General features: G+C 43.8%; 1 protein-coding gene across 1 annotated transcript in view; it reads right to left on the bottom strand.

The window, feature by feature from the left end:
- The window catches only part of pgr (progesterone receptor), a 43,199-nt gene extending 40,566 nt beyond the window's left edge, over window positions 1-2,633 (bottom strand). Inside the window, exon 1 of the mRNA XM_002935571.5 lies at window positions 1,268-2,633. Coding sequence (XP_002935617.1) covers window positions 1,268-2,301 — 1,034 coding nt within the window. The 5' untranslated portion in view covers window positions 2,302-2,633. The remainder of the gene's footprint in view (window positions 1-1,267) is intronic.
- Window positions 2,634-15,080: the final 12,447 nt, after the last annotated feature.

Raw genomic sequence — 15,080 nt, 5'->3', positions numbered from 1 at the left:
TGCAGATTACTTGCCATCAAGTACAGGTACTGTTTTATTATTACAGAGAAAAGGGAATCATTTAACCATGAAATAAACCCAATAGGGCTGTTCTGCCCCCAATAAGGGGTAATTATATCTTAGTTGGGATCAAGTACAGGTACTGTTTTATTATTACAGAGAAAAGGGAATCATTTAACCATGAAATAAACCCAATAGGGCTGTTCTGCCCCCAATAAGGGGTAATTATATCTTAGTTGGGATCAAGTACAGGTACTGTTTTATTATAACAGCGAAAAAGGAAATCATTTTTAAAAATTATTTACAGATATCAGGCCCCTCATCCAGAAAACCATTATCCAGAAAGGTCTGAATTACAGAAAGGATATATCCCATAGACTCCATTTTAATCAAATAATTCACATTTTTAAAAATGATTTCCTTTTCCTCTGTAATAATAAAACAGTACCTGTACTTGATCCCAACTAAGATATAATTGCCCCTTATTGGGGGCAGAACAGCCCTATTGGGTTTATTTAATGGTTAAATGATTCCCTTTTCTCTGTAATAATAAAACAGTACCTGTACTTGATCCCAACTAAGATATAATTACCCCTTATTGGGGCAGAACAGTCCTATTGGGTTTATTTAATGGTTAAATGATTCCCTTTTCTCTGTAATAATAAAACAGTACCTGTACTTGATCCCAACTAAGATATAATTACCCCTTATTGGGGCAGAACAGCCCTATTGGGTTTATTTCATGGTTAAATGATTCCCTTTTCTCTGTAATAATAAAACAGTACCTGTACTTGATCCCAACTAAGATATAATTACCCCTTATTGGGGGCAGAACAATCCTAGTGGGTTTAATTACAGTTTAAATCATTTTATTTTTTTTTTAGCAAACTTAAGGTAGGAGATCTGAATTACGGAAAGACCCCTTATAAGGAAAACCCCAGGTCTCAAGCATTCTGGATAATGGGTCCCATACCTGTACTTACTATGGGCTCTGTGGGACACGGCTTTCCAGTAATTTGGAGTTCTTTGGATAAAGAATTCCCTGGTAAGATATCTCGTACAATTCACATATAACTTATCTACCAAGGGTATTTCTGGCTAAGATGGACCTTCCTTCCCAGAGCCAATGGCTTCTCTCTTTAACCCTAAAATTGCTGAGTACATGAACTCAAACCCACTATCCTGTGTGCTCTTCAGATATAATTGTATATGTGCTGTGCAGAACATTTATTACAACATTTCATCAGCTTTGCAAGATGGAACTTACCTGATATACGGCACATAGGGGAGCGGGATTTCAGGTAAATACGTCTCTTTCATTAGTGCTGGTTGGTAAGAAACATGTTGGTGGCCATTGAGGCCCAAGGGCTGGTAGATGGTTTGGGCTGAGGTTGAGGGCAGAACTCGGCCTGGGTCCCCACCTTCGTTCCCATGAGAAGCCCCACAACTGTCATAGTCACACGTAGGATCATTTTTGTACAGAATGAAATCCAAGGAAGGAAGCGGATCAGGAGTTGAAGGATTCCGGGGAGATGATCCATAATCCTGACACAATGAGCTTTCTTTGCCTTTGTACAGAGAGACGACTGAACTTTCCTTTTTAATTCTGGAATCTGGTGGTAATTCAGGGTGAAAATAAGAACTTTGTTTCATGTTGGACTGAAGATTTGTATATGGAATTGAAGTTTGGGAAGTGTCAGGAGAAGACCTTTGGCCACTTTCTTCAAAGCCCAGAATCTGACGAGCCCTAGCTGCCAGGTACGCTGGGTTTAGTGGCAGGATAGGCATGTTGGTCAGGTTCAGTTCTGGGGGCAATAGAGGCAGGATAGATGTAACAGGTTCATCACTATCCATGGCCACTGGGGAATTCAGTCCTTTGGTCTCTTCCAAAGAGCCTGGGGGCACAGAGTCTCCAAGTTCTTTCCTTTCTCCTAGTGTTGGTTCAGCCCAAAGGCTGGTCTCCTCAGGGAAAGTAGTGAGAGCTTTAGTCTTGTCAGAGGGACACATGTGAGGGGTTACTATCAGGGTAGGTACCTCAGGGGCAGCAAAATGAGTCCATGGGTGGAGGTGAGAGGAGACTGAGGAGTCCAGGAGAGAGTCCAGCACATCCTCCAACTCATTGTTATCAGGAGATGAAGGACCTTCCCCTTTGTGATAGGAGCTGCCATGTCCGGGTCTCTGGTACAGAAGGCTGCCCAATGGGGTGTCCCCTGGCTCCGGGGGCTGCTGGGGGAGTAGTACCGGTACCTGCTGCCCGGGGGGTTCGGAACTGGTTCCAGATCTCTGCCCTGTCTCCTCCATAGTGTCAGGGGGCTTATAGGTCCCTACAAAGCGGAGCCAGTCAGTTGGGAGCTCATAGCGCTGCGCCCTCTCGCCCTGCGCTCAGTAAGCGCAACAAGTCGCAGCAGCTCAAACTCCTCTCAGTAATGTGCCCAGCGGTGTCTGTTGGAAGTTCTCTCATGGGCGGGCTGTGCGACTGTATAGATCTCCCCTAGCTGTGAGTGCGACTGGATTATAGGCAGGTCAGTGAGCGCTACGGAGCGCCAGGGTGCCAGCTGAGCCCTCTCTGCCCACTCTCCCGGCGCGCCTCTCCTCCCCACGGACACGCACTTTGTGTTGCTCTCCTCCCCACGGACACGCACTCTGTGTTGCTCTCCTCCCCACAGACACGCACTCTCCCTGAGCTCCTCTCCCCCCCACTCTGTCTGTGCGCCTCTCTACTGACACGCACTCACCCTGTGCTGCACTCTCTCCCCCCAGTCTGTTCCTGGGCTCCATTCTCCCCACACTCCTTATTACATTACATTTCCTTGGCACCCACACTAAGCCAGTTCCCTACCCAGTACCCTTCCCATTCACTCTGCCTCCATGTCTCCACTTATTTACCAGCTCAGCCTCACTCAGCCCCCAGTCTTGCTATGCCCCCCATAACATTCTCCCTGTTGTCCTTTATATTTACTGCTGCTTTATTTTCTTTTCAGCTGCTACTCAAATACCCCATTGTTAATCCCCATGGACACTTTCTGGGAGCCTCACCCTTCCCTAATGCTCATACTTATCCCCTTGTTTGTTCTGTACCCCTTCTCCTGAGTGCTGACACTGACAGGGGGTTCTTACTGTACCCCAGTTCCTAGCTCTATCCCAGAGCCCCCCACCCTGAGCCCCCCATGGAGCACTACTCACAAGCACTTCCTACCTAACTTCCAATAACAAACGCCCCTTACTCCAACTCTTACCAACATGTATAGTGTATCCGTAGCTTCTGGAACTTTCCCAGTCTGAGGCCTGTTCTTAATTAGGTCCCCAGTAGCACAATAATCAGTTATAACAGAAATGCTTTGTTCTCATCTAACACTTGACCCATCTTTTCCCTATGACACCCTACTCCTTACTATTTGCCCCAAACATCACGGTTTATCTAGACGCTCTGTGCAAAAAACCATTTGTATTTTACTTTATAATATCTCCAAGATCCACCCCAAATTAAACCCTGTCCTCAACATGTCCCACCAACATAGCAACGTTCTACAAACTCTTCCAACTGCCATCTCTCACTGATGGTACTGATGGTACTTCATCCTATGTGTAGGGGAGAATAGAGGGATCTCTAGGGAGGAACATATGGACTCTGTAAAGCCACCTTTGGGGTTATACTTACTAATGCAAAAGGCTAAATGGCAACCAGAAGAAATAATGGAAAAAACTGTTCTGCTGTGATTAACTCTTACAGAATTGAATAAGGTGTCCGGGGAAGCCAGTGCCTGGGGAGTTGGGTGCCTGCTGAAGCTCTTTGTTCTCCAGCCCAAATTGTAGTTAGGCTTGGAGCCCTGCATCCTCCTGGTGCACTTCTACCAACACTACTTAGTGCCCACCCAGCACACCTATTTTTATCTTACCCTAACAATCTGCTCCCAAAGTGGGAGAAAACGGCAACCTCCACAATGTCTATGCACAAACAGGACTAACACACGGAAGCACTTGCTGGGGATGTTCCCGTGTGGCTTGTTGGGAACCACAATGTTTCAGGGGCATGTCTGACAGCTGATGTAGGGGTACGCCCCTGAAACATTGTGTTTCCACTTGTGACTAATGTGGTTCCTCCCCAGGTGAGTGCTTCTGGGTGCTGGTCCTGTTAGTGCATACACATTCCCCACAAAGGACAATATCTCATTGAACCTATACTCCTCTTTGTTACTTTTCGCTCTAACATCTTCCTAGTGTTACACTGGGCCCCACTGACCACAGCGGCTCACTATCCTAGGTCCACAAGTTGCACAGTAGCCCAGAACCACGGGCTGTGTAACATCATTGTACTCAGGGTGGGACAAGTGGGTAAAGAAAACTTTATATGTGTTTCACCCATCTGCAAGAAAATTCTGGAGTAGGGGGCACAACTCTTACTGTGACTTATTCTGTACCCCTATCCCCAACCTTTACCTTGTGAGCAACACCCCTTTTGATGTTGCTCCCAGTGGCCTCAAACCATGTTCCCATTCTAAATATCTTGGAACAGAACAATGTTATTGGGTGTTGGCTGCTTAAAACTCTGTCCTTAATCTAACGGTGGCCATACATGCTAAGCTCCGTTCACTTGGAGAGGTCACCAAGCGAGCAGATCTCCTCCCGATATCCCCACCTACGGGTGGGCGATATCGGGTTAACGATCATATTGGGCTAACGATCGAATTAGAATGACGGGTATAGGCATCCGTTGGTTCGGGGACTGCATCAACAAGCCGATGCGGTTCCCGATCTGACTAAATTTTTAAACTTGCCCAATCAAGATCTGGCCTATTTCAGGCCAGATATCGGTTGGGTAGGCCCGTCGGTAGTGCCCATACACGGGCCGATTAGCTGCCGAATCTGTCTAAGGGTCCCTTATCAGCAGCTAGAATCGGCCCGTGTATGGGCACCTTTAAAGAAAAGGATATACAAGATATCTGAACATCTGAACCCCTACAATGTAACATTGCTTACTGCTTTTACAAGTTTTCCAGGTATTAGCAGTTATTTTAGCAACTTTCTGGGTACAGTCAGCTGAAAATTAATTTTGAATAACCTCATTTCCATGGATGTCTGACCTCAATTTCGAAGCAAAGAAAGTTCTTCTAGGAAAGGGAAGGGATATCTGACTTCTACATGACCTTAACAAATTTTAGAAGAAGTATTTTCGGATTCGAAGTTCTGTCAAAAAAAGTCATACGTTTTTTTCAGTGATTTTTAGTGCTAAAAGAATCCGATAAAAAAAATCTGACAGTTAGTAAATGGCCCCCAAAGTGTTGGTTTGGATTAGATATTGGCTGTTCTGGCCATTTCTAGTGCACTTAACAAAGTGGGTCACCTTTACGTTAAGTTATAGAATGGCCAGTTCTAAGCAACTTTTTCATTGGTCTTCATTATTTATTTTTTTTGAATTATGTAGCTTTGAATTGGGGGTCGCTGACCCCGGCAGCCGAAAAACAAATGCTCTGTGCGGCTACAATTATTGTTAGTTTTTATTGCTTAAATTTCTATTCAGGTCCTCTCCTATAAATAAATCAGCTGGCTGCTAAGGTAATTTGAAGCCTAGCAACCAGACAATTGGTGAAATTCCAAACTGGAGAACTGTTGCTGAACTAAGAGTAAAATAATTAAAAAAACACAAATAATGAAAAAAAGTTCAATTGTCTCAGAATATTACTCTTTACATCATACTAAAATTTAACTCAAAGGTGAATGGCCCCTTTAAGAGGGCTCAGGTACGTCTGCACTCTTCTAGCTGTCAGTTGCACATAAAACCACTTTTATTAGAGCTACTTGAGCAGTGTCGGACTGGACCGACAGGACACTGGGAAGAATACCTGCTGGGCCCGGGTCAGAAGCGATGCCTGCTTGGCGCTCTGTGGCCTGCAGGTACCCCTCTCCCAACACGCCTAAGTATACGCGCTTGGGCGAGGGGGTTGGAGGTGGCGGGGGTGTGTGTGTGGGGACCACAGCAGGGGTCCTGTAGGGAGGTGTGGGGCCCTACACCTCGAGTCCGACCCTGTACTTGCAGCAAAATGCACTCCATGCACTTCTGTACATCGAGCGCACACTTGCATCAAATGTATTGGTCTCACACTTCACTCGCACTCCAAGGGCTGGAAATGAAGCCAGAAAGACTTCCATTCAATTGTGTCTGATTTACAATAAGTGTATTAACATGCACATTACAAACTGCCTACAGAGGAACAACCTGACACCATATTATTCCAAAAAGCGCAAAAATAATAAAAAAAGGTAATGAAAGAACAAGAGAATGTGAGAATTAGTGCAATTTCAGGCGAGTCACGCAGGCAGCCCGCTGTTCCCATGCGTCTATGCTCTTCTTAATGTAATATCTGATACATAAAAGGCTTGCTAAATGAGCAGTATCTATTTATAAGTAATGTCTTCTCCTCAAGCTTTGTGTGTGAAACCTCTAGGAACTGTCCCATTACCGTCATAGTTATTGGGCTGCATTTGTAACTCTGCAAAAATATATTGGGCTGCATTTGTAACTCTGCAAATATTTATTGGGCTGCATTTGTAACTCTGCAAATATTTATTGGGCTGCATTTGTAACTCTGCAAATATTTATTGGGCTGCATTTGTAACTCTGCAAATATTTATTGGGCTGCATTTGTAACTCTGCAAAAATATATTGGGCTGCATTTGTAACTCTGCAAAAATATATTGGGCTGCATTTGTAACTCTGCAAATATTTATTGGGCTGCATTTGTAACTCTGCAAAAATATATTGGGCTGCATTTGTAACTCTGCAAAAATATATTGGGCTGCATTTGTAACTCTGCAAATATTTATTGGGCTGCATTTGTAACTCTGCAAATATTTATTGGGCTGCATTTGTAACTCTGCAAAAATATATTGGGCTGCATTTGTAACTCTGCAAATATTTATTGGGCTGCATTTGTAACTCTGCAAAAATATATTGGGCTGCATTTGTAACTCTGCAAAAATATATTGGGCTGCATTTGTAACTCTGCAAATATTTATTGGGCTGCATTTGTAACTCTGCAAATATTTATTGGGCTGCATTTGTAACTCTGCAAAAATATATTGGGCTGCATTTGTAACTCTGCAAATATTTATTGGGCTGCATTTGTAACTCCCTCCCCAGGGGCCCTGCAGGTGCCCCAGCCAGCCATGTCCCCTACCACCCCAGGGGCCCCCCTAACCCACCCCGCAGGGCCCCCCTAACCCCCCCATAGGGCTCCCACCTGATGCCCTCCCCGAGCGCGTATAAATTGAACGCGTCAGGGGAGGAACAGTCAGAAGGGGGAGCGCCGGCAAAGGTTGGACTGGGCCACTGGGGCTCACTAGGGCCGGGGCCCACCAGGATTTTTCCCGGTGTCCCGGCGGCCCAGTCCGACCCTGAATGCTACATACTGAATAAACACAGCAGCTGATATAGGGCCCATAGCAAACACACTTAGCAGCCCCCTGCATGTACATAAAGTATGTATGTGTGACCTACGGTCCCTCAGCTATTTTTGAACACCAGAACTGTGTACAACCCAACACGTTTTCTCGAGTATTGGTTTTAGGGCTTACTCCAGAATTCCAAATAAATGAGTTTAAAGGGGATGTTCACCTTCAGACAGTAGTCTAAATTTCAGCCCTTGTCTGAAAAAAAACATCTTTAATATTTGAAATGTTCAGTTTTTAAGCTACAGACCAAGATCAGCGCTGCTAAAACTCTCTCTCCTCTGCTCTCTGCTCTCTCTTTGGAAGGGATTGTTGGTACCAACTTGCATTCTGTCCAAACAGGAGATTAACATTGAACTAGTTACTGTATATGCCTTCCCTCTCCTGCTGCATTTGCGTATCTTTGATACCATTGGGTGGCAAGATTCAGCCAATTGGATTAATACATTTTTTATGAATCTGCCTCTAATTTTGACATGGTGTAGTAACCAATAGCGACCAACCAGTCCTTGGAGAATTTATGTTGTAGATCCACCTGATGATTAAGGGTTGTTGGGGTTAGAAGTCAGTGCTCATTTATTTTAGAATTTTACATTTGCAGATATTTTCACTGTACCTTGAACAATGAGTTAGAGGAGCGCAGTTGTATCTTTAGTGCAGTGTCTTAGGGGAATGACGGGCTTGTTTGGCTAGTCACATCCCCAGAGATGTTAAACCCCACACCCTGAGTCCCTAGGCCATACCCCTCTGTTACCTCTCGTATGGAGATATTAACAAAATAGGAGGGCTATGGGAGGTGCTATGGAATGATTGAGGGCAGGAAGTCTGAAATAAAAGCAGCATAGAAAAGACTAAAAACACAACTGGAAAAAGTGTCAAGGAGGCAGCCCTTAAATCCTTGTCAATAATACCCCCCATTTTATACCAAAATACCTTCCCTTTCTATATTCATTACCTAAAGTGGGATTCAGGCTTTGGGATTCAATTCTACATCTTACGGACTGTAATGTAGAGGAGCCTGTAAACTGGCAGAACTAACCTTAGGTTTATAGGAGAGCCCTGCCGACCCCAATATTCACCGATGCCCTTTGGGGGCCCTGAACGCTCTGCGGCAGAGTTGACAAGGATCCTACACACGGCCAAGGTTAATCAGAAATTGCGGTGCCAAAAGGATGAGGCAAAGGCAAGGTCAAAGTCAGGCAAATGGTCAATGGCAGGCAGCAAAGATTTGTAAAGGTGCCCATACACATGAAGGTGAGGTCACCAAGCGAGCAGATCTTCTCCTGATATCCCCACCTACAGGTGGGCGATATCGGGGAACATGTTTGGCCCTGGGGCCAAACGATCAAATTATAATGGCGGCAATGGGGCAGTCGGTTCGAGGACCACATGAATGAGCCCATGCGGTCCCCGATCCGACTGAATCTTTTAACCTGGCGATCGATATCTGCCCAATTTCAAATATCGGTCGGGCATGCCCCTCGTTCCTGCCCCTAGACAGGCTGATTAGCTGTCGAATCGGTCCAAGGGACCGATATCAGCAGCTACAATCGGCCTGTGTATGGCCTCCTTTAAGTCAGGAAATTAGTAAAAACCAGGTATAGCAAACAGAAATAGGGCTTTAGCAAGGGCAGGGAACTACTGAACCAGCTTGGGTGCTAAAACAAAGAAGAATTAATTTTGAATATCATGCCAAAGTGATGTCCACGCGGTGAGCAGCACACGCACCATGTCGGAACACTGCAAAGCAGGAGAGCTCGGGGACTGGCACCTAGAGGTAAGAACGCATTCTGGTCTCCTGGTGCTCCTTACAGTAGGCTGCCTATCATGCTAGCTACCCAACCTCAACAGGTTAGCTCTATCATCCCCAACCAGCGACTCAATAGCAACATGTTGCTCACCAACTCCCAGTGGCCTCAAAGTAGGTAGTAAGTTATTTTTGAATTCCTGGCTTGGAGGCAAGTTGTAGTTGCATCAGAACCATGTGGTGCACCAAACAGAGCCCCCTGTAGGCTATTAGACCGCATAGGGGCTAGTAATAGCCAATCACAGCCCAGGAACCTTTGGCATGCTTGTCTTGCTCCTCAATTCTTTTTAAATTTAAATGTGGCTCTTGGCTATCCTATGGGCTCTTGGCTATCCTATGGGCTCTTGGCTATCCTATGGGCTCTTGGTTATCCTATGGGCTGGGTTAAGGCAAAATGGCACCAACTCAAGTTACTTTTCATGCTATGTAATTTCTGGGCCGCTTCCCTATATCCCGAAGTCTAACCAGTCTAACCTCATCATCATATCCCCCTCCCTGCACTCTCCTCCAGTGGCCTGGGCTGTCTCATCACACACTGTCTCCCAGTGACTGTAATATCTCATGGAAAGTCAATGGTTGGTAGCCTAGTCGTGCCTAAAATGTTTTTAAATGAATAATACTGATTCAGACCCCCCTCCTTAGAGAGACAATAAGTTTCTATCAGCAGTTTCCAAGGAGTTTGATTCCCCGTATTCTTCTGTGTGAGTAGAATTTTGTTCAGGGAACTTTTCTTTCAATGTGTTCTGTTTGTTTCCAGGCAATATCACTGTTACGGCTATAGCCAGACTCTGCCGAGATGAAGGACTGAAAACATCCGAGCAGTTCTGACTTGTGTCACGCTGCCCTCGCCACCCATTGCCATAGTAACGGCAACCAAAAGATAATACAGAGGCGTGGTATTATATCTTATTGGGACATGCAAGGCACTGGGATCACTGGAGGGAATGATCCATTCCCCATTAACCTGTTTTTGCAAAATATTTAACTTTCACACAGTTAAATGAGATGACAGATGTAGTAACTAAGCCAATTAATTCTGTGTTCTCACTGGTTCTTATTAGCTTTTCAGTTACTTACCCCTAGTTATGTTTTTATAAATTGAAGAAAATTCAGTAGCTGTACTGGCAAAGGTATTATTGAATTATTTTATCTCTATAGCTGGAATTCCATCTCATGTCTTTCCATTTATATTAAAGTCTGGGGGAATGCTGGGGACCATAGCGAACTGGATATTCCCCGGTATTGTAATGGTAGGTGGGATCTTAGATTTATTGTAATGGTAGGTGGGATCTTAGATTTATTGTAATGGTAGGTGGGATCTTAGATTTATTGTAATGGTAGGTGGGATCTTAGATTTATTGTAATGGTAGGTGGGATCTTAGATTTATTGTAATGGTAGGTGGGATCTTAGATTTATTGTAATGGTAGGTGGGATCTTAGATTTATTGTAATGGTAGGTGGGATCTTAGATTTATTGTAATGGTAGATGGGATCTTAGATTTATTGTAATGGTACTTGGGATCTTAGATTTATTGTAATGGTACTTGGGATCTTAGATTTATTGTAATGGTAGGTGGGATCTTAGATTTATTGGAATGGTAGGTGGGATCTTAGATTTATTGTAATGGTAGGTGGGATCTTAGATTTATTGGAATGGTAGGTGGGATCTTAGATTTATTGGAATGGTAGGTGGGATCTTAGATTTATTGTAATGGTAGGTGGGATCTTAGATTTATTGTAATGGTAGGTGGGATCTTAGATTTATTGGAATGGTAGGTGGGATCTTAGATTTATTGGAATGGTAGGTGGGATCTTAGATTTATTGTAATGGTAGGTGGGATCTTAGATTTATTGGAATGGTAGGTGGGATCTTAGATTTATTGGAATGGTAGGTGGGATCTTAGGGGGCAAGTCAATGGGAGTTGTCATTTCTAATTTCAAGCTGTTTCCCATTTGAGTTTTCAAGATAAATTTGAAATTTGGCAGCCCCATTCATAATGAAGGAAGAATTAAGTTTTTCAAGTTTCAGCTTTTTATTCTGATATTCACACACGTTCCAGATTTTAGTTTTCAAGTATTTTTGAATTTTCGTAATATTTATAAATCTTTCTTAGAGTAGTGGGATATTCCTTTGCAGGAGGAGGTTGGTCTGGGTGTTGCACTCACTAGTGGCCAATAGGAAGCAAGGGGAGGAGTACCGTATATACTCGAGTATAAGCCGAGATTTTCAGCCCTAAAAAAGAGCTTAAAAAGTAATCCTCGGCTTATATTCGGGTATATACGGTAGATGCTGATGTAACGATGCCCAAGTGCGTAGCCGCACGCCCCCCCCCCCGGCCGACGCGTGTACATGCGGTTACTCTGCGACCCCCTCTCTGCAAAGGCAGCCCGTAATACCTTGCTATAGCCAGCGAGCACGGCTAAAGCATTCACTCACGCGCGTCACGCAGAGCGCAACATGACACGTGTTCGCCGAATGCCGGAATGCGTCCGATGGCTGTAGCAAGGTACTACTGGCTGCCGTTTTTCATAAAATTGCGGATTGTTGTCTCCGTGGTAAAAGAACTTTCATTTAAATGAGCTGTTTAATGAATAAAGCAAGACCTATGCATTCTCCCTTGCACCGTTTGAGGCATTCTGATATCTATGGTTACCAGGAGAGCCAGCTCGGCAGATAAGAGTTTAATGGTCATTAACACTCAGCTAAACTCTTATCTGCCGAGCTGGCTCTCCTCAAACGGTGCAAGGGGGAATGCATAGGTCTTGCTTTATTTATAAGTTCATGCCATTTTTTGCACCTGACAGTTCATCAATATGAAAATGGACATTATGCCTCAGTGGGATCGCACATTCGGCCGGACACATTCTGAGACATGTCTCATCCTTTGGCTTTGATTTCTCTTATTTTATGCTCCTTAAGTCGCCAATGATTTTTTCTCTGCTCTAATAGGGCTGCAGTATGTGACACGTTGCACAGAAGCCTTATAACACACATGCTCCAGGGCTTTCTCTTCAGTGGGCAACAAAACCACTGACCCAGGCTGCCCTAAAAATGCATGTCTATTAGTAACCAAAGTCAAATATGCAAAAGTAAACATATTAGAAAGGGAGAGTGGATACCCATGGGCCCCCTGGAGGACCTGGCTGCCTTCCACCCCTCCATGCCATCACTCATGATGATAACTCCATCCCCAATATGTAATAAAAGCCAAAACAGTAAGACGATGGAATACACAAATGTCTACAGTTATAGTATGAGTTGAGGTTTTCTACTTGTTTTGCTTTCTGTTCTACATTCCCCTTATGTACCCCCTTTTTCCTTCTGTGCCGGGATATCACTGTACTACATGCAAACCTTTCCTTTCTAATAACCCAAATTAAAATGATAACATGGTTGGCCAGTTGGACAAGTAATCCAGCGCTGCCCTTACTACTCAGACACAAGCTAGTGTGCAGGTGTGTTAAAAGAAATGGATGCCTAGGCTTATACTCGAGTCAATAAGTTTTTCCAGTTTTCTTAGGTAAAATTAGGTACCTCGGCTTATATTTGGATCGGCTTATACTCGAGTATATACGGTATATTGGGGGGGGGTTGTTGTGGAATCACTTCTAATTTCTACACAATTTCTAAATAAGCTCACTTGTAGACTTTTCTGCAGTTGGGATGAGGCCCATATAATTGTATTGTGAACTTAAGAGTTATTCAATAGTAATTCTGTGTCATACTAGGTGGTGTATCTAAAAGTATATACTGTAAGATGTGTTGTGGGAGCGAGGATACATACCGATGCCAGATGTCGAAATATTTTACTTTTGAAGATGTTTTTATTTCTTTTCTCATTACAAACAATTATAAGTGACCAGTTTTGCATCTGCTGTTTGGCGGTATAAACAAATATAACAAAATAACATGTGGGTGACTTTGCCTGCCCTTAGGGTACATTGAAGCTATGTATAGTGATACTCTGAATTAGGGTAAGTCGGATTACTTTAATTTAGATAGAACACTGGGCAAATTTGCCCATGTGCAGTAACCCATAGCAACCAATCAAATTGTTGCATATATTGTTCTACTTGCAGCTGGCTGAAAAAAGCCAATCACTGATGGGTTACTATGGGGTTAGGGGGGCCCCTGCGGGGGGGGGGGGGGGCGGTTAGGGGACACCTGCAGGGCCCCTGGGGTGGGAGCCCCGGTGGGCCCTTCACGCCCCAGTCTGACCCTGCAGGTATCTGTGCCGGAGCACTAAGGGGTACAGAATACTAAGAGCACAAAGAATTGAACAGAAGGGGGAAGAATAAGAATCTTAATGCTTTGTTAATAGGAATGATGAGGTGCATGCAGCGGGGAAATATTGGTATTTGCAAAGTACCCAGCTGAACCTTGTTCTGCCAACAGGTCTATTAAGCCCTAATTATCTGTAATGAACGCGGTGACCACTCAGCTATGTTTTCATCGTACAAACTATAAATAAATCCTTATTTCTGCAGCAATTATTGAGAACACGGTGCCCTGTTTGGCTCTTCGGCTGCTCAACAAAGTAATGTGCAAAATATCTTAGCACGTAATAATATCGATTTCATTTTATCAGCTGCCTGTCTGGTCCTGTGTAATACAAATATGTAATAAATTGATTAACACATTAAACTTTGGCATGATATGTTGTTCCTACAGCAGGCAGTCACAGTGATCCATGTTATTTAGTTCCATGTCCTGTTTCCATGTGAACTTTTTTGAAGCAACCGCGACTTTTATGATGCGATTGTGAGTTTTTTGTGATTTTATTTATGTGATAGAGCCCATGTGATCTGTTATTGTTAGATTTCCAGGCTCTGCTGCTGCACAAGGGATGGAATTGCTGGAAGAACATTCATATAGTGCATACACCTAGCTTTGTGCCTTTGGGTTAAAAATGTGTTAAAAGAACATTTTACAAGTTGCAGAGTGCGGCTGAAGCATTGGCAGCACAGACACTACTGAGTAGCAATCACAGCAATGTGAGCCCGTCATTAGCCCCCGGGGAGGCAAAGTGATCTGTGCCGACAGTCGTTACATCTCCAGCCAGAGATTCAGGGAAAGGTTTCTATAATACTCAAAGCCAAAGACTAGGAAGGGTAGGGATTTACTGTACATGGAGAAGCTCTGATCAGTCTCAAAAGCTTAAGAAATCAGCAAATGATCACAACTTGTCAGCTTCTCGCATCCATAGAAAAGATGCCCAGAAATGAGTATATTGATAAAGAATCTTCACTTCTGAACTTGTGGGCATCCTCCTCCCCACTCCTTTTAGTTGCTGTATATATATATATATATGGTCATGAAACTCCTCTATGACTTCTAACATCATATTCTATTTATTCTTATATAATTTACAGTAGGGGGTATATTATTACTTCTAATACATGAGTGAGTTCCCTGTATAACTCAGCCTGAAGCCTTGTGCCTTTATATGGGCACAGAACCCCTCAGTGACTGCTAATATCCTTATCATTTACAGTAGGGGGTACATTATCCCATATAATACATGAGTGATACTCAGAGTTCCCTGTATAACTCAGCCTGCAGCCTTGTGCCTTTATATGGGCACAGAACCCCTCAGTGACTGCTAATATCCTTATCATTTACAGTAGGGGGGTACATTATCCCTTATAATACATGAGTGATACTCAGAGTTCCCTGTATAACTCAGCCTGCAGCCTTGTGCCTTTATATGGGCACAGAACCCCTCAGTGACTGCTAATATCCTTATCATTTACAGTAGGGGGTACATTATCCCATATAATACATGAGTGATACTCAGAGTTCCCTGTATAACTCAGCCTGCAGCCT

The sequence above is a fragment of the Xenopus tropicalis genome, chromosome 2, assembly GCF_000004195.4.
Source record: "Xenopus tropicalis strain Nigerian chromosome 2, UCB_Xtro_10.0, whole genome shotgun sequence".
NCBI lineage: Eukaryota > Metazoa > Chordata > Amphibia > Anura > Pipidae > Xenopus > Xenopus tropicalis.
The sequence above is the reverse complement of the archived record's forward strand: the minus strand, read 5'-3'. Positions and strand labels throughout refer to the sequence as shown.